The 25,198-nt window shown below is 37.6% G+C and overlaps 1 protein-coding gene across 8 annotated transcripts in view; it reads left to right on the forward strand.

Moving 5' to 3' along the window:
- The window catches only part of SLIT2 (slit guidance ligand 2), a 397,498-nt gene that overhangs the window by 224,454 nt on the left and 147,846 nt on the right, over positions 1-25,198 (forward strand). For all 8 annotated transcript variants that reach the window (XM_070069592.1, XM_070069594.1, XM_070069595.1 and 5 more), the window contains exon 5: positions 17,652-17,723. In XM_070069592.1, the coding sequence (XP_069925693.1) occupies positions 17,652-17,723 (72 nt within the window). The remainder of the gene's footprint in view (positions 1-17,651; positions 17,724-25,198) is intronic.

Below are 25,198 nucleotides of genomic sequence, written 5' to 3' on the forward strand. Positions count from 1 at the left end.
CAGAATTGATTTGGTGGCCAGTAGATTGACTTACACAGCAAAATTGTGTCTGGGTTTATTCTGGCATCTAAATAGAATTTTAAGTCAATGGGGATGTGGTGGAGGGGGGTGGTGTTGGAGTGCAGTTCTGTATTAACTTAAGCTCTGAAATGCAGTGACATACATTATTAAATGTGATCCAGTAAAGTGCCATGAGTTAAATACCCAGTGGTAACTGGCAAAAAGCACAGCATTGCAGTTGCATTCAAAATGTTATGTCACAGATAAAGGAACAACTACACAAAGTGGATAGTTATGAGTAGTGCATTATGTGTGCCTGTTGAATGAATTTGTAGTTTCTTCTCATGGGAACTCCCTAGCATCTTTACAAAACCACAAGTAGTCCAGTTTGTGCCATATCAGGTTCTGCTTCCTGACAGCAGGAACTTTGTTCTGTCCACTGCTCTCTCCATATCGCTCAATGGTCGGGGCAACTCCAGTCACTTCTTAAGCTACATTCCCTCATCTCTGTTGTAGATGCCAATGCCTACTTAATAGTGCTGTGATTTGATGTCTCAGAGGAGAAACACATTCCTTCCGGTTGGAATTTTAAAAATTAAATGGGCAGTTCAAAAACTATTCAGCTGTGGTCCTTTTCTTTTGTGCAAGTTGCTCATTTGTTGTTAATATGCCCTGTGCTCCCATCATAACTTTGTCTCCTCTCCCTCTTTGTCTCTCTCTATCCCTCCCCCTCCTCCTCTTCCCCTCCCTCCCTCCCTCCCTTCCTTTATACTTACTCCACCTCTGGGCTCTTCTTTTCTCTCTCTCTCTCTCTCTCTTCAGCAGAGTCCCCCTTCATTTCTTTGGTTTTCCCTATCACGTTGAATGCCGCCTGCACTGCTGCAGTTTCTTTTGTGCCCCATCAATGTTCCTAGGACAACAGGCACCCACAGTGAGAAGCAACCTACACTGCCTTCCTGCTGCCAGAGCAAGGGGCCAGGGAGGGGGAGATGGAGTAAGATAGTTGACCCACTGCAAAACCAAAAGTTACCTTTCAAGTTTTACATTTGTGGCTAACTCGCCTTGACATATAATTCAAAATCATGGTATCATGAAAATGTTGCTTGGATTCCCTCAAAAACCTTGCAAACTGCATAATCAAGGTTGGTTTGTGCATTTAGTGGAAACATTAGCTTAAGATTGCCTTTCAAAAATTATAAGATAGCTTTTTACATTCAGAATATCATGACACGTCCGGAAACGGGTTGTGGAACCTCTTATACTTCTTTGTAATGCAGACACTTAATATGATGAATTTAAATTTCCTGAATTTAAAGTGTATCTTAAAATAGCTCAATGCTTTCTGGGGTTGTTTTAAGTATTTATTGATAATGACAGCTATATAGTTTATACATTTAACTATGAGAAGAGCTTTTCTGTTTTATCCTAAACTTGCTTTGAAAAATATGATTAATGTGCTAAAGTTTTTCTAAATTGTAGTGCATCTTGTAACATCCTGTTTGTTGGTACACATTTGCACATTAAAATGATGATATGTAACATTTATGAATATTATTAATATGTGTAAGGCCCTGTGCTGAATATCTCATAATTTTCCCAACAGCCCTATGAGATGTGTTATAAATGTTAGTCTTAATTTATAGATTAGGAAATTGAAGCTTAGAGAAGTTGAAAAAAATGGGCTGAAGGTCGTAGAGCTAATAAATGGCATTTCCAGGATAAAATTCTTCGATGATTAAGGCAAAGGCCAGACCCTCAATTTACCCGGAAGTTTTGGCAGGTCTGGCATGTATTGAGCGCTCATTGTTTGGTGAGCACTACACAAGCTCTGTCCCAGCAATGATCTTATGAAGCATGTGGGTTTATTATCCCTATTGGACAGATGAGGGTGAGTAGTCTTCGAGAGGTTGAATGATTGGCCTAAGTCACAAAGCCAGGAAGTGGCAGAGCCCAGATGTGGATCCAGACACTCTGGTTTGAGTGACATGGCTCTAAAACCCACACTGTCCTCTCCTCTCTGTTCACAGAAAGGAAGATGATTGCTTTCTCCAGGTGTGTGTTGCATTGAATTAACATTAAAGTGCACTGACTTCCACCCTTCATAATCCTGCTTCCTTTTTACTCCCTTTAGAAGCAGCTACCTTTAGGGAACTCTGGAGAAAAGAGTAGAACGCCTGAATGGAGAGGAGAACAGATCTCCTGCACTTCCAAACCTCTCTCCAGATTCCCAGAGATCCTTGCAGCGTTACCCTTGTGATACTCTAAAAATACCTGATTACTGTGTGCAGGAGACTGCACCACACATAGAAGCTAGCCTTTCTCTTGGACTCATAGAAACATCTTTCTGTTACATGACACTCACTTTTTTTCTTCCACATACTCACTTATTTGTACCTTCAAATAAAATATTTCCTATGAACTGTAGTATTTGATTAGATATTTGAACAAAAGAATTCTGTTAAGTAAGCACTTTTTATGAAATTAAGAATTTAATACATAATGATTTCTATGGAATTTTTCCTACCCACATTTATATTTCTTTGCTTTTCTAAAGTTGAAATCTGGGCAAATACTCATTTATCATTACTCAGTAGTTTCCAAAGTAGTACATGGAAGTACAGATTTATGATACACCCGGTCAGACTCTAAGAGAGGTTAAACCGTGGAGGAAAATAAAATTACCAGTAATTAAATTTACAGGCAGGTTTGCCATCTAAAGCAAATTTATTGCTTCATAGTGAAAGATACTTTAGACACTTTCACATAAAGCAAATCCATTTTTACATGATATAGGTATTATACATTGCTGTTTCAATTTATATAATTAAAATGATATCATTGCACTCTGAGGTTAATGGGATACTCAACGGGAAACCATACGTCGTGGGCAATAAAATAGCAGCATTGCAGTATTGGCTCTTTTGTTAAAAGCTGATGCAGTATTTCAGCACCATTAGATTACATTCTACCTTTTTATAATCTTTAGAAGAAACAGAAAATGAATACATGCTGATTAAAAAGAAAACATACTTTTAAAGTTACTTTTACTTTTTAGTAATAAAAGGATTAAATGAAAGTGTTAAGAGTGCTTCGAATAAACATTTGAAAATTATTTTCATTTTACCTCTGTCCCTTTTTATCTAGGGAATATGCCAGAGAATGCCTCATGAGAAGCATCTAAAATTACCACTTTGGATTTAATATAGATTTTTTCACTTTTTTATTTATAAAAGGTGAACAGATTTCATGTATTTCATCTATACAGAGTTAGGAGCATAGTGATACTTCCTACCCTACCCTCCTTCTCACCCATGCTCCTAACCCCCCCTTCCTTAATCTTTTCTAATGTTTATAATGATACACTTTTCAGTTTATTTTGTAATCATAAGCTTAGCCCTCAATTAAGTAAAGAAGACTGTTCAACAGTAGAGACAAGGGCTGTAAATAATAATCAAATCTCAATATGTCAATTTCATTCATAGACATTACATTTTTATACCCTATTAATTACCACAGATCAGGGAAAACATGATATTTGTCTTTTGATGACTGGCTTATTCCATGGAGTATAGTGATTTCCAGTTGCATCCATTTTATTAAAAAAGATGATATTTCATTCTTTTTTATGGCTGAATAATATTCCAGTTCTTTATCTAGTCATTGATTATTGAGCATCTGGGTTGATTCCATATCTTATCTATTATGAGTTTATCTGCAGTAACATGGGGGTACAGATCACTCTTTCATATTCTGATTTTATTTCATTTGAGTAAATTCCCAGGGATGGGGTGGCTGAGTCATATGGTGGATCTATTTTCAGCTTTCTGAGGATTCGCCATACTATCTTCCACAATGGCTATACTGGTTTACATTCCTACCAACAGTGTATTAAGGTACCTATTCCCCCACATCTTTGCCAGCATTTATTGCTTTTTGATTTTTGTATGAGAGCAGTTCTAACTGGGGTGAGGTAAAACCTCATTGTGGCTTTTATTTATGTGTTTCCCTGATGTCTAGTGATCCTGAGCATTTTCTCTTGTGTACATTGGCCATTTGAATTTTGTCTTTTGAAAAATGCCTGTTCAAGTCCTTTGCTCATTTCTTAACTGAATTGTTTGTTTTGTTATAGTTGAGTTTCTTTTTATAGATTCTGGATATTAATCCTTTATCAGTTTCATAGTTTGCAAATATTTTCTCCCATTCTGTTGGTTACCTCTTTGCTTTGTTGCATGTTTCCTTTGATCAAAGTAATATACCTTGTATTGCAGAGCTATTGTGGGCATATTGAGATAATGTATTTGATTGGAATGGAACAAGTAAATCTTCTGAGAGACATGTCGAAGATAGTCTTTGCTGGCTGTGTCTAATAATGAGACTGTTGCTATATTAAGAAACGTAAACCAACCCCAAAAGTGCTAGAAAAGAACCAAAGGTATATATAATAGTTCCCAGGAGATGTAGTTGTTGGTTTTGAAATTGCCTTGTAAGTCTCTTGTGTCCATCAGCTGAAGAACAGAGATATCTAAATCTATTAATATCCATAAATAGATTATTACAAAAACAAAATACAAACATGTACCACTTCCTGGAGCTGGGAAACAGGAGTGGCTGCTGATGAGTAGAAAATGTTTTTCGAGGGTAACGGAACTTTTTTGAAATTTGATTATAGTGATGGTTGCATGGAAAAAATCGAATTCTACAGTTAAATGTGTGAAATTTTGGTGTGTGCATTGTATTTCAATAAAGGTGTTAAGTTGATTTCAAAAACTTTTACTGTAGGGGCCATTTTTTGTGGTGTTTTGATGATTTCCTGTTTTACTTGTTGAGTCTTGACATGGGAGTGTTTTATTCAAATGAAGTTTGGTTTCCATTGAACACCTCTTCATGATTATCAGGAATCATTTTTATTTGACTAAATGCTAGAAAGGAATAATGATAGTTGACTATCTATATGTCCACAAGTTATTTAAGTCAGACTTGAGTGCGAACAGCCTAGCCCCAGCTGCTGCAGCCATTTAGGGAGTGAACCAGCAAACGGAAGATCTCTCTATATATACATCTCCCTGTATATATATAACTCTGCCTTTCAGATAAATAAAATAAATCTTTGAAAAAATAAATAACTTTTTCCATTTCTTCTTTTTAAAAATATTTTTTATCTGAAAGAGTTACAGAGAGAGAGGGAGAGACAGACACAGATACACACAGAGAGAGATATTTACCATCCACTGATTCAACCTCCCAAATAATCACAGATTCCAGGGCTGGGCCAGGTGAAGCCCAGAGCCAGAAATTTCATCGAGGCCTGCCACACGTGGAGCAGGGGCACAAGTACTTGGTTCATCCCTGGTGCATTAGCAGGGAATCGAATTGGAGCACTTGAACCAGTGTTCATGTGATGCTAGCATCGCAGGTGGTGGCTTAACCAGCTGTATCACAGCACTAGCCTCTTTCTTTTTTTTCACATGTACACACCTGGTTTTCTTACTATATTGCAGTTATGAAAAAATGGGATCACATTTTTCATATGTCTCAGTAGATAAGTGGTACAATCCCTACCACAAAAGGTTACAGTTGGATATCTGGAAAGTGATTCTGTCCTGATTAGTTTCCATGCTTTATTGTCTAAACCATGAAATACACATAGCACTAAACCCAGTATTGAGAGAATTAAAACATCTTAAAGCCCATCTAAGAGTGAGAGAATAGTTTAGGCTAAATGAAGACTTGCAAAGAGTGTTGTTTATTCAACAATGTAAGATATCTGCACTAACACAACCACTTTAACTTTGCTGTTGCCATTGTCATACTGATTTCATTAAAACTATTTGATTCTTGCAAATAATATCTTTACCATATTGTAGAACCAAAGAATAAGTACATTATTGTTTTAATTTGCCATAGTAGAATGTCACATTACATTTTGTGTAACATTAACAAACACATCAAGTTCTTGTTAAGTGATATTTTTCTTGATGATGTAAATGCCAGCAAGTATAAATAATGTTAATTTTCTAATAATTTATGGAGTTTTAGTTAGTGACTATATGAGGCACTGAATTAGACAACAGAGGGAACCTTCAGCTCTTGTGAGATGTGTCAACAAGAAAAATATTGATTATAATCCAGTGTGGTACCAGGTCAGTGTAATATTCTACTGGAGTACATGAAACGGAGCCAGCCTACTTCGGTGTCGATATTTCAGAGAAAATGCTTAGAAGAAAAATGTTGAAATTCTTCTCCAAAGAATGAGTAAGAGGATTAACCAAATGTAGGACAACATGTGAATATCCCAGAAAAAGAGCAATGCACGTATAAAGGCTGGCAGGAAAAAGAATGTTGGATTGTATGTGCAGAAATCCACAGAGAAAAGGAAGAAACTCTATGGCAAAGAAGTTTTTGAGGCTGGCGCCGTGGCTCAATAGGCTAATCCTCTGCCTTGCGGCGCCTGCACACTGGGTTCTAGTCCTGGTCGGGGCGCCGGTTCTGTCCCGGTTGCCCCTCTTCCAGGCCAGCTCTCTGCTGTGGCCAGGGAGTGTAGTGGAGGATGGCCCAAGTCCTTGGGCCCTGCACCCCATGGGAGACTAGGAGAAGCACCTGGCTCCAGGCTTCAGATCAGCGCGGTGCACCGGCTGCAGCGCTGCAGCCGTGGCGGCCATTGGAGGGTGAACCAATGGCAAAGGAAGACCTTTCTCTCTGTCTCTCTCTCTCTCACTATCCACTCTGCCTGTCAAAAAAAAAAAAAAAAAAAAAAAAAAAAAAAGAAGAAGTTTTTGCTATCATATATCATCCCCAGCACTGTAAGCAATATGAAAGCATGAGCATTTTCTCCTTTACTATTTGTGATTTTGTATATTTTCTTATTGGTATTTCTGTCAGTTCGAGTAGCTAAGGATCACTTTACCTGCCTTCATGTTCTTAGTCTTAACTGCCTGAGAGCAGACAAATGTGTGATTTTTTTCTTTATTTCTAAGAACTAACAATGTGTTTTCCACACATTGCCTTTAATAAATAATTCTTGACGTGAACTGAATTGCACTAATGGAAATACAGAAAGGAACACATGCGGGTTGATGCCTTTGTGTGTGAGGCTGGGAGAGGCACTTCATGCCTTCAGATAGACTACATTGTGTCATTTCATCCTTGCAGAAACCATGACACAGCAGTGCTTGTTAACTTCTCCAGAGTTAGAGGAAATAAACCCCGACTCAAAGAATTTCAGGAACTGTATCCATATTATGAAGTTATCTAGTTTTTGTGAGCTGGAGTCAAGGATTTCCATCCAAACTCATTAATAGGCCTGTCTCACTGCACCCTCCAGGATACCACTTCAGGCACCTACAGGTATTTTCAGGCCACTGCGGTTTTCCCTGGGCTTCAATGTGACAAAAAATATGACTCATCCTAAAACATGGACCATCTGCTCAGTGGCTTTTCTCATTAATGGCACACAGGAAGTTTTTTTTTTTTTTTTTCTTTTTCAATTCATCACCATTGACTCTGTTTTTACTGTTGTTCGTTCCTTGATGACTCAATACAGTGAGATACCTCCTCTTTGAGTATACTCAATAAGTATAAGAGGATGGCTTATGGGCAACCCAAAAGGTGAATTAAATATCACTTTGAAAGACTGCTGCTAATATCAAACAATGTTATGGGCACAATTTCTTATAGGAGGAAGAGAATGGGAAAAAATGTTATGTACTCTTATTTAAAAATTGATATCCTGGTTGTAAGATTTCATATTATGTAAAAAGAGTTTTCAGAAGTGATAGTTGCATAGAAATACAAGTGTACTTATTGCTATTGAAGTCTGCACTTAAAAAAATGGTTGTTATTGACCAGAGACATCCCAGTGAGCTACTGACATGAGGTTCAAAGAGCAGGGGTTTGACAGTTACCTGGGAGATGTGTTAAAAATACAGGTTCTTGGACTTTCCCACTAGGAATGTGCCTAATATTTCTGGAATGGGGCTCTTAAGTCGTGTGTGTGTGTGTGTGTGTGTGTGTGTGTGTTTAGTTTAAGAAGCAGAGAGATGCAAGGACACACACACGTGTGGATGTGCTTGTACACAAACATTCATGAAGGCAGAGAGAGAGGGAGAAGGAGAGAGAAAGAGAAACAGAAACAGAGAACTCCAATTCATTGGTTCACCTACATAATTCCTTAAGGACCAGAACCAGGCAAGGCCACAGCCAGGAACCTAGAACTCAGTCCTGGTCTCTCATCATGTGGGAAGCAGAAACCCAATTACTTTGAGTTAAAACTGCTGTGCCGCAGGATCTGCATCACAAGGAATGTGGAGTCAGGAACCAGACCCAGGGATCAAATCCATGAACTCCGATATGTGATGCTCCTTAACCAACAGGCTAAATGCCTACCCCAGCCTAGATAATTGTTATGGTTGATCCTCAAACCACAGCTTGAAGCCTCAGCTCCAGGGTGCTTGAACTGCAATTGCAGAGAAATCAGATCTCTACAGGCAACAAACTCTGTAGGAGTGAGGACAGCTGTGGGTAAAGGATTTGGTTTGAGAAACAAGAAATTTAAGTTCAAGTCCCAGCACCAGTGGATGCAAATGGTGTGCCCGCAGGTAACTGTGCATTCTCTACAAACTTCAGTTCCGCACGTCCAAGATGAGAATGAAAAAGTGCATTCTGATGTGACTGAAGAAGCAAGGAAGTCAGTCAAAGTTGCTGCCTCGCACTTAATAATTGCCCAGTGAATGCTTCATGTATTATCTTTTTTATCAGGTCTAAAGTACACACATTTTTACACTTCAATATCTACAGAATCTTATTCTTTTAGCTAGTAACCCATATAAGAACCATTTGTTGACACTTTATTAAGAGAAGGAAGTGTTATAAATAACACTGAGGATTAGAAGAAAAAGATACCTTGTATTACCCCTGTGTTTAGTAAAGCTTTAATGGCTGAGGGTAAGAAGGTGCTGCAAGTTCCCACTGAAAAAACAACTTTGGGTACAGGAACAGTTCTCTTGGTCTCTAAAAAAAGCTCATTCACTGATCTGACAAAGAGTGATCAAAAGGATTTTATTAAGACCTGAAAAAGAAAGGACGTATGTCGATGAGAGAACAGTTTTTCTTCTAAAGAAGCAACAGTTGGTGGTAAAAGCATACCATAAAGGAAATCCAGTTATCCCAAAGCAATAATTATATCACATTTTAGGCTGCCAATAAATGCTTCTGAATAGATGAATGACAGACTAGCAGTGAAGGTAAAATAATATCACAACTGATTTTCCCACTTGCAAACATTGAACTCTTGAGTAAACTGAGCATTGACTCTTGGGGAAAGTAACCTATAAATCTGGAATTTGTCAGTGTATACCACTGGGAAGTATATTTACATATGCAGTGTAGAGTTCAATTTCCGCCACGGTACAAAACCTCTTTAATCGGTGTTCCTGCTTCTGATCTCTTTATTGAACTCCATTTTCATTTCTCTTCATTTTAATTTATGAAATGTTGCCAATGGCCTTTCCTGCATTGCCTTGATTCAAGCATGTTTGAATGTTATCTCAGAAGTTCAGTTTTCTTTCCTGACTTCCCTATGCTGTGTCTATAATATTAAATTAAATTTTCCTACTTAGCAGGCCTCAAAACACAGGTACCTCCTTAACAGCTCTCTCCCTGACACATAAATATCCAGCAAGTTGCCATATTTTTAGAATGTTTGTTCTTTAGAACTTCTTTCTTTTCTGTCCTTCCCTTGCATAGACATTTGCTGAAGACCTATCATATTTCAGGAATTTTGTAAAAACAAGGTACTAAAATCCCTGCCTTCATAAATTATCTTATATTCCAGGAGGTACAGTTACCTAGGAAAGATATTCAACTGTGATGATTAAAGCATTGTGATACATATTTGTGAAATAGGGGACTGACTTCCCAAAAATCAAAATAATTTATGCAATAATTTTATCATGTAATGATGTAAATAGTTGTCTGTATTGCTAATAACACTGTGGTTATTCATGCCTGACAAAGTCATCACAAGAGTTATAAATAACTCTCTTAGTGATGAGCTAATTGGGAGAGAGGCTAAGTCACTTAATACAGCATCACACAACTAAGAAGTTACAGAGGTCTTAGCACTAGGCTCAGCTGCTGAGTTCAAGAAAAATGATGTTCAAGGAGGTCTTCCTTGGTATGGGTCATGAACCATGGTGACAGAAACTAGATGCTTGAGGCCAAAAGAGAATGTGAAAAAGCTGAGAAATCTGAGAGTTGATTTTATAAAAGGTAAATTAAGAGCATTGAACACATGAGTGAAGGACTAAGGTGGAAACAAGAGGATACAGGTATCAAGGAAGACTTTGAAGTAAGAAATGGGTGAAGTTTTTCGGAAACTTAAAAATCCAGTGTGGTTGGAGCAGAATGAGTTATATGAGGAGTGGTATATGTTCAGGTCAAACAGATTGTATCAGTCAGTTTGTAGGACTTTTGTGATATGTTGTACCCTACTATGTTGTGAAATGAGACATCAGTAGAAGTTGGGTTAGAGATGTGGCAAGACAGTGGTGGGAAGGCAAGGGCAGAAGCAGAGAGCTGAGAGCTGTTTGTTTTGTTTTGTTTTTTGAGATAAGAGGAGATGGTGGGTTTAGCCAGGGAAGCAGAGGTACTGTTAAGGCAGGTTCTGAGCATAGTTTTAAATATTAATTCATTAATTAATTTGAAAGGTGACAGTATGTCAGAGAGGGTGATTGAGTCAGAGAGAGAGAGAGAGAATATCTTTCATCTACTGATTCACTCCTCAGATACTAACAACAGCTGGGGCTGGACCAGACCAAAGTCAGGAGCCAGAAACTCCACCTGGGTCTCCTGTGGTAACAACCCAAGAACTGGGAGCATCATCTGCCACCTCCCAGATGCTCTTTCGCAGGAGGCTGGACTGGAGGTGGAGCTCAGACCCAGTGACAGGCACTTGGATATGGGACTCAAGTGTCCCAAGAAGTGCTTAACCCTCAGCACCATAATGCCCACTCCAGATTCTGGGCATATTTTCAGTATAGAATCAAGTAGATTTACTTTGAGAATTAAATGTCAGATTTTGAATAATGTGGATATCAGAAAGGACTCTGGCTTTTTGTCTGAGTAACTGTAAGGATGATGGAGAAGACCTCAGAAGGAAATGTTTTGATGTGATTTCAATTCTGGAAATAAAATGATGGCACCAGTTAGAGAGTTACACTCTAAGGGATTATAAATCAAGGTGGGAAGATCAGTTTGGCATCTTGGTCATCTGTGAAAACAGTGATGAATTGTGAAAAATGTTCCACCAGTGACCATGACTGTGCAGCACAGGATGAAGGAGCTGGACCAGAAACATCACGGAGTTAATTTGAGTAATATTTTGGATACAGTTGAAGGGGGAGGTTCTGTGCAGGAAACTCCAGAGTTTAATCATGGTCTCCAAGGGCCATTTCTCAGGCATGGTTTTGGGAGGCCCATGTCTTTCGAATCATGGTGGTACCAAGAGTGGAAATTCTTTTCTGTCTGCAATTGCTTGCATTCACCCTAGTTCTTATGTTTAACATTGAGATTAGCTCCAGAATGGGACGGTTTTTTCCATTCTTCTCATTTTCATGTCTTTTCAGAAAGTGAACAGAACAGGCTTTTAAGCAAGTCCAAGGTGTTCAATGTTTTTCATTTATATGGAGAATTCCATATTATCATGCTTGAGCATTTAAAGTAATCTCTTAACAAAACCTATCTAGCTTCCTTGTCTTCAATATCAACTCACTGATCTTGGTATCATTAACTCTTATCTTTGCCAGAAACTTTTCTTGATTTGTTAGTCCTTTACTCAGAAAACTAAAATGTTTCTAAGTTCTTCCCTAGATGGCAATCACGCTAATCTGCTTTGAAGACCCTGTATTTGGATTTGAGCTCAACTTCCAATATTATTACTTAATGTTCTCTGAAAAAAATTGCCTAGTTCACTGGAGACCTGCCGACTCTCTGAAACACTGCCTAATACCACCTCTTTGCCCATTATCCCTGCCTGCTCTGAAATTCAATTTCCAGATTAATCTTCCTAAAAATCAACTCCAATCAAGCCATTTCCTTCCTCTGAAACAAATTTTTACACTCTATTGCCTAGTGATATAATTACAAACTCCTCCCTTGGCAGCTCCATCCCACCAAGTCAGTAGCTCTGACTCATTTTGTTCATTCCACACAGTTCACAGAACAATGCACTCCTATCAGTATTGCCTCACATTTGCCCTGCAATAATCTTCAAGGAATAGAGCAGATGCACTCAGGGTATGTGGCAGAGTCTCAGAGTAGAGTAATTGTAGTATGAGATGACTAACATCTCTGTAGTAGTTACTATGTGCTCACTACTGTTTGCACATTATAAAATATGAACTCATTGAATACACCTAGCAATCCTATGCAGTAGGCACTATTGTTCCATTTTACAAATGAAACTGAGGCACAGTAGATAAGCAATTCTCAATCATTTTTCAACAAGTTTATCCTTTGTGCCCATCACCTAATCCATCTTCACATACAATTTACCTCTAGGTTTTGGTTCTTCATGCATCCCTATATCACTCTTAATCTTCCCCAACTTTTGTGTTTAAACTATGAAGAAGCCTTATCCACTCACTGTCCTGGGAAAGAAGCAATGCCTAGATGGTTGTTATATCATTTGAGATTCTTATTGTCATTTTCCCAACATCACAGAAGTCATATATCTGGTCTTCTAGTCTTGATGTAATTAAACTTGGATTTTTTTTTTTTTTTTTGAGCCAACGTATTCATTGCTGGTTGAGTCTAAGGAAGAAATTCTGTAATGTTCCTATCATTGCCTCATTGCCGTCTTCACCCCACCATTGTCTGCTGAAAGGAGAACACATTCCTCAAATGTGCAAAATAGTCTACACAGCACGCCATTGATTGTCCTTCCAGTCTCTTCTCCCAAGGTTATACTCTCTAAGCAGACAAAATCAAAACTTCTCTCATAGGAAGTTCTGCTTTTTCACTTAATTCCACTTACTTAATGGAAGTATTGTCCTCACTTTGGCCTCTACATTTTTATCTTGACACACTACATTGCCTGTTAAAAATTATATAAAATTTCTTGCTTTTCTGAGACCCAATAAATTGTTTGGCTTCCTCTTAGTTGTCCTTCTATTTGGCCAATTGCCTTATCTTCTTTACTGAATTTCAGAATTCACTGTAAAAGAATCAGCAACGTGAAGAGACAACCAACAGAATGGGAGAAAATATTTGCAAACTTGCAACTGATAAGGGGTTAACATCCAGGATCTATAAAGAGCTCAAGAAATTCAACAACAAAAAATCCAGTTAAGAAATGAGCAATGGACTTGAACAGGCATTTTTCAAATGGCCAACAGACATTTTAAAAAATTGCTCAGGATCACTAGTCATCAGGTAAATGCAAATCAGAACTACAGTGAAGTTTCACCTCACTCCAGTTAGAATATCTCACGTACAGAGATCAGCAAACAATAAATGCTGTTGAGGATGTAGGGACAAAGGTACCCTGATCCACAGTTGGTGGGAATGTAAACTGGCACAGCCACTGTGGAAGATGGTATGGAAATAGCTCAGAAATCTGAATATAGATCTACCATAATATCCAGCCATCCCACTCCTGAGAATTTCCCCAAACCAAAACAAATCAGCATACTTAAGAGTTATCTGTACCCCCATGTTCATTGCAGCACAATTCACAATAGCTAAGATATGGAATCAACCCAGATGTCCATCAGATGTTGTCTGGATAAAGAAATTATGGTAAATATACACTATGGAGTACTACTCAGCTGTAAAAAAGAAAATGAAATCTTGCCTTTGCAACAAGATGGACACAACTGGAAATCATTATATTTAGTGGAATAAACCAGTCCCCAAAAGTCATATAACATATCCCAAAGAATCATGTTTTCTCTGATCTGAGGTTACTATTAGAGTACCTAAAATGTAATGCAATGGAGTGAAATGGACATTTTGAGATTCAATGATTGTTTGCAGTCCTTGTCTCTTTCATTGTGGAAGTGTTTTTTTTTTTTCTTTACACTATTTGTTGAACTATTTTACTTGGTGTAGGGTTAACTATACAATCATTAAGTATACTGATCTGTAAAAATTAGGAGTGGGAAAATAAGAGGGCGGAGGAAGAGGGGTTGGAGCATGTGCGGGAGGGATCATGGCGGGGAGTATCACTATGTTCTAAATCTGTATACATGAAGTATATGAAACTTATATAATCTAAATAAATTTTTTAAAAACCCACTTGATTATATGTAGTAGATATGAATCATTGTTTAAGCCTAGCCTAACTCGTAGTAGATATGAATCATTGTTTAAGCCTAGCCTAACTCATCATTGAAGGTGGCCCCCTGTGTTCTAGACTACAGAAGGATTACGTGGAGACTGTTTGAATAGCCTCATCTTCATGAATTTCCAAGTCTTGACTGAAACTTTACCATTGTTTCCTGTATTATTAACAATTTATCACTTGTCTTATGGGTTAGCAATGAATCCTGACATCTCTTAAGCTTTGTTTTCTTGTCTGTAAAAACCAAGACAATAGCTACTTCATCAGATCATTAGGAGAATTAAAGAAAATTTAGGTTAAATGAAGCAAACTTTTTTTTTAAAATATTCATTTATTTATTGGAAGTCAGAGTTACCAGGAGAGAGGGTGACAGAGATCTTCCATCCACTGGTTCATTCCCCAGATGGCTGTAATTGCCAGGACTGGGCCAGGCAAAAGCCAGGAGCTTCATCTGGTTCTCCCACATGGATGGCAGGGGCCCAAACATTTGGGCCATCTTCCACTGCTCTTCTTAGGTTATAAACAGGGAGCTGGATCAGAAGTAGAGCAGCTGAAACAGAACCCAGCACCCAAATGAGATGCCGGCATTGCAGGTGATGGCTTTCTCTACCATGCCACAATGCCAGCCACAACCTATTATTTCCAAAAACATAAGAAAGCTGTTGGCCTGACAAGCTCTCATTCCTTTGTAAAAAGAAAAATTTGAAAAGTATTATCAGTCAGGACAAGGGCTGATCAAGTCATTGCTTCTCATAGTGTCAGTTTCACTTCTACAGGTTTCCTTTAGGTGCTCAGTTAGTTGTCACAGATCAGAGAGAACATATGATATTTTTCCCATTGGGACTGGCTTATTTCACTCAGCATGACATTTTCCAGATTCCTCAATTTTGTTGCAAATGACCGGATTTCTTTTTTTTTTTTTTTTTTTTTTTACTGCTGTGTAGTATTCCATGAGAATTAAGGTAAAACTGGTCTTCAAACAGTACTTTATACTCCGTGTGTCTGTGTGGGTACAAACTGTTGAAATCTTTACTTAGTATGGAGTTGATCTTCTTTATATAAAGATAACTAAAAATGAATCTTAATGAAGAATGGGATTGAAGAGGGAGTAGGTGATGGGATGGTTTACAGGTGAGAGGGTGGTTATAGGGGGAAGAACCACTATAATCCAAAAGTTGTACTTTTGAAATTTATTAAATAAAAGTTTTCTATTAAACAAAGAAAAATATTATTAGAATAAAGCAGTTTTATACACTAACATTCTGCCAGAAGCAACTGGGAGAGCTAAAATCAAGTTCAGAAGGCATGGTGTGATAGCTTTGTTTTGGGGTTGTTCTGATGTTTCTATAAACCACCTGAAGACATCTCCCTGACTCTCCTTGCACGTCATCCATCCCCAAATTGAGAACATGATTCCAGGACAAATCTGTTCCTTGAGACTGAATAGAACTGAGGTTGCAGTTGGAGAATACAGTGACCCCTCTGTCAACATGAGAATGCCGTAGACCAGAAGCAAACATTTCTTCTGTGTTTATTCACCCACACAATCTCTGGAACATTCTTTGTCTTAGGAAAAGTGTAAAAACAATAAGTGGTTAGAAAACATGAAATTGAGAGGGACACCATAGTGGAAATAATATGAATGGTTTTCTTGTGGAATTATAGATTTAAATTTTCTTGAATTCAACCTTTTCTGTCTCATTTCTTATTACTCTTTGATTTTCCTTTCCCCGGAACCTTCACTTCCTGTTTCCCTGTTGCCTCCTTGAATCTATCACAGCTTTTAAATATATATGGTTAAACATTTTTAATTCAATTTAATTAAACGAAGGCAGGAAATCAGTCTGAATCAATGACAAACTGGAGAAATAAGCAATTTTTACAGTGACGAAGTTGCTTAGTGACATTCTGAAATTATTGCAGGCAGCAGCGGATCTACATTGTTTAGAAAATGGGTCCTGCCTTAATTCCTACATAAACATATGTTGTAAATTTACCATTTGAAATTATACACATATATATAATTCTAAAGACTTTTACTCTTTAATAGAGTAACATTTATTCCTTTACAAACTGCTTAGCAAACATTTTTTATTTGAACTTCAAGAATATTGAGCTATAAGCAGAAATCTCAGTTATTTAAAACTTGGTGCTAATGAGATCAAGACCACACACTAAATCTATCTGCCAGTTATCTCTATGTGTTATGTCGTTGCAATTCTCTGACTCGCCAGTCCTAGTCATAAGCAGCATGGGGGTAGAGGGTTTGCACAAACCTTCCCAATATGCCTCTACATGTTGGAAAATGCCTCTGTTTTCATCAGCTATGCAACATGGTCAGTAGCTCCATTTTTCTTTCTTATAGTTATATTAGAATTTCAAAGCTGGTATTACTACTATCATTGTCACTCTATTTATTTATTTACTATGTTAACTTTCTGTTATGTGGTATGTTCCTAAACTAGAAGTGCATTTTATTTCTTTTCAGTAACTGTTTTGCGTGTGTATTTATATCCTACTCATTAAGGCTAATAATGCTGTAAGGGTTCATAGAATCATATCTAACCACTTCGAAGGGAGAAAGAATGATCCATTTCATGAGATGGGTGATTTCTACAAACTTCTCATTCCAAGTTGAAAAGTGCTTTTCTTCTTGATTAAAATGTATTTTTCAATTAAATTTAAATGCAAATATAGAGAATCTGTGTTTATGGGCATAATAGGATTATTTAAATATGGCTTTAAATCAATATGCTGTTAATATATTTCTTGCAGAAACTGTTGGTTTTAATATTGGGCCAGTCTTGCCATGTTCCATTTTCAAGATTGCTTAAAGTGCTATGAAAACGTAATCATTCTACCCAGTTTTTATCAGTTTATACTCTCTCTTCTGCAGGAAATTAAAGTGGTCTGCTTTTCTTTATACTTCCTTAAGTTATGTCAGTGGGCTGGAGAAATACCAAGTACTAAAACTTCAGAACCCACTGAAGTTGAGCTATGAAAGATTTACTCTTTGTCTCAGAGAAATATTCTATTACACATAATTGAAGCAACTCTTAAGATTGTCCTATCCTATAGTTTATTATAAAATTTAAATTATGGGGGCATACTGCAAGAAACCACTTACTTTAATTTTTAAATTTACATTAGAAATGTAAAATAATTGTATTGGAAATGACATCAAATGCTATGGATTTAATTAGGAACCTTTTAGTTTTTCTTGTACCGTATCACTTCTCAAACACATTGGTTAGAGTAGCTTAAAAGCAATGTTTTGCAACTTGATCTTTTTTCTTTTCTTTATTGTTTTTAGCGATCTCAGTGAAAATCAAATCCAGGCAATTCCAAGGAAGGCTTTCCGTGGAGCAGTTGACATTAAGAATTTGTAAGTTTCTCTTTAATGTATATGTTTTTTAAGTTCTTCTCTGTTTTTGGTATAAAGGTGATAATAAAGACGGTCTCAGAAGAAAATGGGGCAAGCTGTATTTGCTTATATGCTTTCTTATGAGACCTAGAAACAGTGAGTTAAATTATTTTCACAAGCTCCCTGATTAGATTTGCATTTAAAAGATGTCTGGAAACTGAAGCCATTATCAGATTCATTCTTTAAGCCTTATGCTTAATCTTGAAATAATAAGAAATGGTTTATTGAAAGGCATTTACAACGTATTCTCTTTCCATTTTCCGTCAACTTCTTTTGACAACTGTCTTTTCAGTTGTTATTTGTGCTTACAGGAAATGCAAAATATGAACTTTTTTTCTGGAAAGAATAAATTATATTTCTTATTATAAGTAACCTAGAACTACAGTTTTTTATACTGCTTTACATTACCATTTTCATTCAATACAAGAAATTTGAGAATGAGAAAATTGTGTATTTTCTTTTATCCAAATATTTTCTTACATATGTTATTCCCTTACATTTTCATGAATGGATATATTCATAACCTCCTTAAAAAAGGAAAACATGTTTTTTTTTGCTTTCTTTGATACGTCTTTGCTCTGCTGTTGCTTTCTGTGCTATAGGTCTTATGGTACATATCTGATTTAGGATCTCAATGACAATTCTAATATTAATATGTATATTTATTCATCTTAAACTACCCTATTTAACCTTTAGGTTTTGATTGACTATGAATGCTAAGACATAAAATGCTTTCCTTAGCTTTTACATTACTTTGAAATGTAGAAGGGGAAAAGCCCATGTATGCTGAGATTAAACATAAGAAATGCAACATTTCTTAGCTAGAAATAAACAGGTGCTTTCTCAGTAATAAACTTACATTCAGAATTCACTGTGGTGAGATCCAACACTGTTTTCTAGTAGTTAAAGAGAGACAGATGCTTTCGCTTGTTAAGGAAGACAGCTGTTTGCCGAACCACAGAATTCGGCCTCAGCATCTCTCCTAGGTGTAAATGGGTTCTGTTTTAACCTTCTACTTTCTAAATGTGCAGGTGAAGAGAAAAAACTATGGGACTCCAGATATAAATGTACAGGCATTAAAATCATGCAGCCGAGGTTTTTATGAGCACTCAAGTTAAAAGGATTTCTTTTACTCTCTCTTATCTTTGCTGGCTGGGACTCAGAGAACCTTCAGGTAGATTCGGTGATGTCGGGTGCTCAGATCGGCCTTAGCTCCTCTGGTGTCTCTTCAGAGCAACATAAGGATCCCTACCACGCACCTGCTCACTTTGTCTTTATGTCTCTGTAGAAGTACAGCCACGGCCACAGTTGCCCATCTCTTGGGCATATTATTTTCTTTTTTATAAAGATTCATTTTATTTATTTGAAAGTCAGAGTTACACAGAGAGAGGAGAGACAGAGAGAGAGAGAGACAGAGGTCTTCCATCCAATGGTTCACTCCCAATTGGCCGCACTGGCCAGAGCTGCGCTAATCTGAAGCCAGGAGCCAGGAGCTTCTTCCAGGTCTCCCATTTTGGTGCAGGGACTCATAGATTTGGGCCATCCCTCTACTGCTTTCTCAGGCCATAACAGAGAGCTGAATGGGAAGTAGAACACCTGGGTCTCGAACCGGTGCCCATATGGGATGCCAGCGCTTCAGGCCAGGGCGTTAACCCACTGCACCACAGCACTGGCCTCGGGGATATTATTTTCAATCTTTCAAGGGTACCACCTCTAAACTGTTAAACCGGGTGACCTTAACCTCAGCAGATATATTCAGAGATACACAAGTGTGCAGGTAGTCCTGTACAAGTAGCCCTTCTCCAATATTTAAAGGTACATGTGGGAATCAAGATCAGTTGTGATGAGATACTTCAATTTGCCCTCTTCATTTATTCGTAAATTGTGTGATTTTAAAAGTTTATAAGTAGAGGGAGAAATGAGGTGTTATCCAATGTACCATGAAAAATGGAATGCTTATAATTAGCAGAATTTTATTTTTTCTCTCATTGCATGATTTTTCCTACAATTTAAATACTCCTATTAGCAGTGAGGGAGTTTTTGATTGGAGTCTCAAAATATTTGCTATATTTTGGTTTTCTATACATGAGCAAATCAGTCAACTTCACTGAGCCTTTGTTATCAGTTTTACAATGTGTTACAGCTACTTGAGCTTCTTGTGGTTATTAGAGAAAGAAGATGTGTGAAAGAGCTTAAAATGGTAAAATGCTATGAAAATACAGTATAGTATTTCATTCCTCAAGTACTCAACTAATCAATTGCTAGAGATTAGCCCTGAGAAATGCATAGGAAGAAAACAGAAAAATAGAAAATGCAATAGTTAGCAATATTAGGAGTGGATCAGATTATTCTATTATGGATCAGTTATACGTGAAACTACAAAATGGAACAAGAAAATGCACCAGAAGCTACTAAGTGCATATAGACCTGGATGAAACTCCTGACTTTGGTCTGGCCCAGCCCTAGCCATTGTGGCCATTTAGGGAGTGATCAGAGGAGGTAAGATTCTCGTTCTCTCTCTCTCTCCCCCCACTTCAAGCTTAAAATATCTTTAAAAATACACTCATATAGACAAAGCCCTGATTTGTAAACAAGACTTGAGGAGTTACTATAGATACTGAGGGAAAGGAGGAAAGTGCTGCTTCGAGTTCTCAGGGAATGCGTGGGGAAAGTTCATGAAAGAACATGTGAAGGAGCCACCTGAAGAACGTGGCTTGCACAGTGCGGAGCTATCCAGGTGCTGATCTCAACGTTTTGTTTGGGTTGGAAGATTAAAAGCAAAGCACCATGGAGTGTGTACATAGCAGAGGTGTGGGGGTTGTGGGTTGCTGTAAGGAATGGAAAATGGCCATTCGAGGGAAGCAGGATGAATCCGGATGACAGAAATGGGAAGAAGCAGTAGAGCTAAACAAAGGAGAGACTGAGTAACGGAATCCAAGTGACTCTAACTTTGGAGGTTTATGTTACTGCTCTGGACGAAAAGGCTTGAGAGACTTCATGGATGCAGCAGACAGTAGTCAGAGGAACAGTTTATTCCTGCTGTTCTCGTGCCTTCATGGTAAAACATGCAGAAGACTAGGAGGGCAACATTGAAATATCACAGTACATTTATAGGTTTATAGAATTAATTGGGGTCATAACTAAAATATTACAGGATTTTATGCTTAAAAGTACTTTTCTGTAATTGTGAAATAGTTCAGATGATACCATTTTAAAAGAGTTCCAATTTCATGAGGCTTTGTGTAAAGTTTAGGTTTATCAGTTACACTTATGTAAGATATCTAATAAAATAAAATAAAACTGAGAATACATCCTAATTTATATTACTAGTATTAAATTGGTTGCCATAATTTATCAAGTAATGATTCAATGAAAGTCCATTAATATTATCACAATTAATAATATTAATGTTTACTGTGAGATGGAGGGATCAGCACTTTGTCATATTTATCATGTCAGTATAAGTGCATTTACAAGTTGGACAACCCTGCCTTGTGCCCTGATGCTATTCAGAAAGTAAAAGAGGAACAAGAAGTCTGGACAGAAGGAACTGCTCTAGCTGCAATAAGACATAATATATTATGTAGCACCATCTGCAAGCCCAGGCTGATGCATGATGGCAGGTTTGCTGGATTTATCACATCCAGGCCTTATTCAGAGCAAATCTCAGGTATCACAAGATTTTCACTGGAGGCTCTTGCTTTAATCTTGTGGATTGGCTAAGCATGCTCAAGGCAGTTCCTGACAATTCAGAATTGATGCTGTTGAAATTTTGCAGATTAGCAGGTCTTGTTCCCCTTCCTCTGGGCAAGGCACACTAAAACTACTCTGGACAGGCAGGCACTTATCTCGCTCCTCTGCATCTCTAGGGAGGACTTCCCACAACCTTTTCTGCTTGTCTCTATTAATTTCTTAACTAGATTGGAACACTTTATTTTGTTATCTTATTTTGTTCTTCCATGATTTAAAACAGTTATTTTTGCAACATTTTGGACAGTGGGAAATGGAATAATAAGATCGCATTAAAATACCAGCTGAAATATTTTGTTTATTATAGTATTTTTTATTTTATTTATTTTATTTTATTTTATTTTTTTGACAGGCAGAGTGGACAGTGAGAGAGAGGAGACAGAGAGAAAGGTCTTCCTTTGCCGTTGGTTCACCCTCCAATGGCTGCTGCGCCTGGCGTGCTATGGCTGGCGCATGGCGCTGATCCAATGACAGGAGCCAGGTGCTTCTCCTGGTCTCCCATAGGGTGCAGGACCCAAGCACTTGGGCCATCCTCCACTGCACTCCCGGGCCACAGCAGAGAGCTGGCCTGGAAGAGGGGCAACCGGGACAGAATCCAGCGCCCCGACCGGGACTAGAACCCAGTGTGCCGGCGCCGCAAGGCGGAGGATTAGCCTATTGAACCGCGGCGCCGGCCTTGTTTATTATAGTATTTACAGTAGTCATCAGAAGCACTTTCCTGTAGGGTTGACATCTGTAATTTTAGGCTCAAAAACAAAATGTGAAATAAAATATTGATATTTAGTAATTACCTACTGACTGACTCCTCTTAGAAATGATATGCAGGGTTTGTGAAACATTTGTTTAGAAACTGCTTGCATATTTAATAGATTAGCACTAATACAGTAAAGCACTTGCTATCTCCTAATCATGTCTTGAAAGATGGATTACATCGTATGTTTTTGGTTAAGCATGTCTGTTTAATGTATTAATTTAGGAGAATATTCCAATTAAAATAGCTTTATTGTTGAGACTTTTGTCTTATTCTTGGATTACTTTATGTACTATATGTACTTTATGAATACAAAAATATTTTTAAAAATCTCTTCTTCTTAAGAGAAAACATTTCTAGTCATAGTTACCTAAGGACCTAAGCAAAAAAATGCACAAATATAAAAACCTTGAAATTAAATAAATGCTACTTGTTATTCATGTCACAAAAACAAACTAACTTTATTGCCAGTGTTTTTAATGAATATAATATGAGTACTTAAGATAATTAAAGTCCAATAAGAATTATTTTAGATATATTATGTAAAGGAAACTACACTTGCTTTTATCTTTACATTTTCCATTGCATTCTTAAAGAATACTCAGTGTTCCAAAGTTTACTAGTCTCTATTTATAAATAAATAGATGCTTTTCCTTTTTGCTTTGCAGTATCCCAATTCCATTAACCTCATCTTTGTTATAATCTTACTTCCTTTGTCCAGGAAAAATGATTCTTGTTTAAAAAATAGGTTGAGGAAATGATTATATTTGTTCTGTTTCTACATAGATTAATTTATAGACAAGGGTTTAAAGAACAAGATGATTCAACATGATTCTCTTTGGGTAAATCATATCTAGTGAGAAAAAATAAGTATGGCCATAGCATTTTAAAAAAGAAATCATCCAGTTTGGTTTGTGTTTATTATTAGCAATAAGATTTGGCAAACAGGAAAGAGAGTTAATCTACATGTTGTTACAGATCTATTTACATGACTTAGAAACTTTATTTTTTGCTAGAACTCTGTCATTTTCAAAAATTGTTACAGAGTAATTAAAACTCATAGAAGGAAAACATCTGTCTATCCTACATATGCAAAAAGACTTAGGTGTTTCACTATGTTTTAACACTTCTCTGCAAGAGAGAGGAGGGTATGTAAATTTTACCATACAAATGCAAGACCTCATCTAGCTTTGTCCAATAAGTTGAGTCATAATTGCAAAATGTTAGTTTTATCAGATAGTTTTCATGTTTAGTTCATTACATTTCTTATCACAAAATGAATTCTGATATGAAATTGAAGTTATCACTGTCAGTTCCCCCAACTCCTTTCTAGAGTGTTTTCATTAAACCTGAGATGAAAGAGACTTTGAAGGGTAGATTTGTTCTCAATTTTTGGGGCCTGCTCATCATAGTGTTGGGTTAAATCCCACTGATCTTCACTGCATAGCATAGAAGCTTCTCAACAAACCTGTATAGATGGTTCTTCATTTGATAGATAAGCAGTTGAAGGTGGGCTTCATTTCATAAGGAGCAGAGTCCATTAACATCAAGAGTGCTGCCTGTGGATTTAAAGTCCAAGGAGTGTCTGTTTTTTGGTATTTAAATATATTAGAGGCCAGCACCACAGCTCACTAGGCTAATCCTCCGCCTTGCGGCGCCGGCACACCGGGTTCTAGTCCCGGTCGGGGCGCTGGATTCTGTCCCGGTTGCCCCTCTTCCAGGCCAGCTCTCTGCTGTGGCCAGGGAATGCAGTGGTTGATGGCCCAACTGCTTGGGCCCTGCACCCCATGGGAGACCAGGAGAAGCACCTGGCTCCTGGCTTCTGCCATCAGATCAGCGCGGTGCGCCGGCCACAGTGCGCCAGCCGCAGCAGCCATTGGAGGGTGAACCAACGGCAAAGGAAGACCTTTCTGTCTGTCTCTCTCTCTCACTGTCCACTCTGCCTGTCCAAAAAAAAAAATTAGAAAAACAACAATGAAAAAGCAACTCCCCCCTCCGCCAAAAAAAAAAAAACAACAAAAATCCCAGAAACTTAGTAAATGCCTCTGTCAGGTCCTTGGGAACTGTCCGTGGTTCTGTAATGTGCCTGGTTTGTGCTCACTCTAAAAGCAAGTTGGGATTGTGAAATTCCAACAACTGTGCTAATGTTTGTTACCAACAGCATCTTGAACGATGCGTTTTATTTAGTGCCCAGAGTGCCTTGAGCAGTTTTTCTTCAATAATGTATTCTTTCTTACAAAATGTATTGTATAAAATATATATAAATGCCTTCCAAAAAAACACACACACACAAGAAAGTGGGAAATTGGAAATCCAACTGATTCATTGCTAAAATAGGAACAGGCATGGTCTTTCTCTAACTCTCAGGTTGTCCTATGAAACAGAACAGGCCTTTAGACCTGCTGCCTTTCTGACATGGAACAGCACACTTTGCTACCTCTGAACCCTTACCATGATTTGTTAGATGGCTTTTGAATTCCAGTTTATATTCTCATGATTTAATTTTAACAAAGCAACACATTTTTTCCAGTGAAGCATGTATTTTCGTACCATACCTATCTGGTTCAAAATAATTTAATTAAGAAATGCCTTTGTTCTAGGCACCGTGGCAAATCACTGGGAATATGGCAGGATGTTGTCCTTGTTCTGCAGTATCCACAGGATTATAGATCCTTCCTCGAGGAGCAGTTACTTTTATTGAGTTCTGTAATGTCCATTCTCTTCAGATATTCTGACTTGTCCTAAGAATCTGACTTCAGCTCATTTTGCCAGCCCCCTTTTGCACTGAATCTGCAAGCACACTCTTTGCTCACACCTGAGTGGCCTCTCTCCTTGTATTCACTCATGGAGATCATTGTAGTGCTGCTGCTCAAAATGGTTCTTTTGAGCAAACTATTACATCCCTAGGGAATGCTGACTTTATTTTTCATTTAAC

Source organism: Oryctolagus cuniculus, chromosome 2, assembly GCF_964237555.1.
Source record: "Oryctolagus cuniculus chromosome 2, mOryCun1.1, whole genome shotgun sequence".
NCBI classification, from domain to species: Eukaryota; Metazoa; Chordata; class Mammalia; order Lagomorpha; family Leporidae; genus Oryctolagus; species Oryctolagus cuniculus.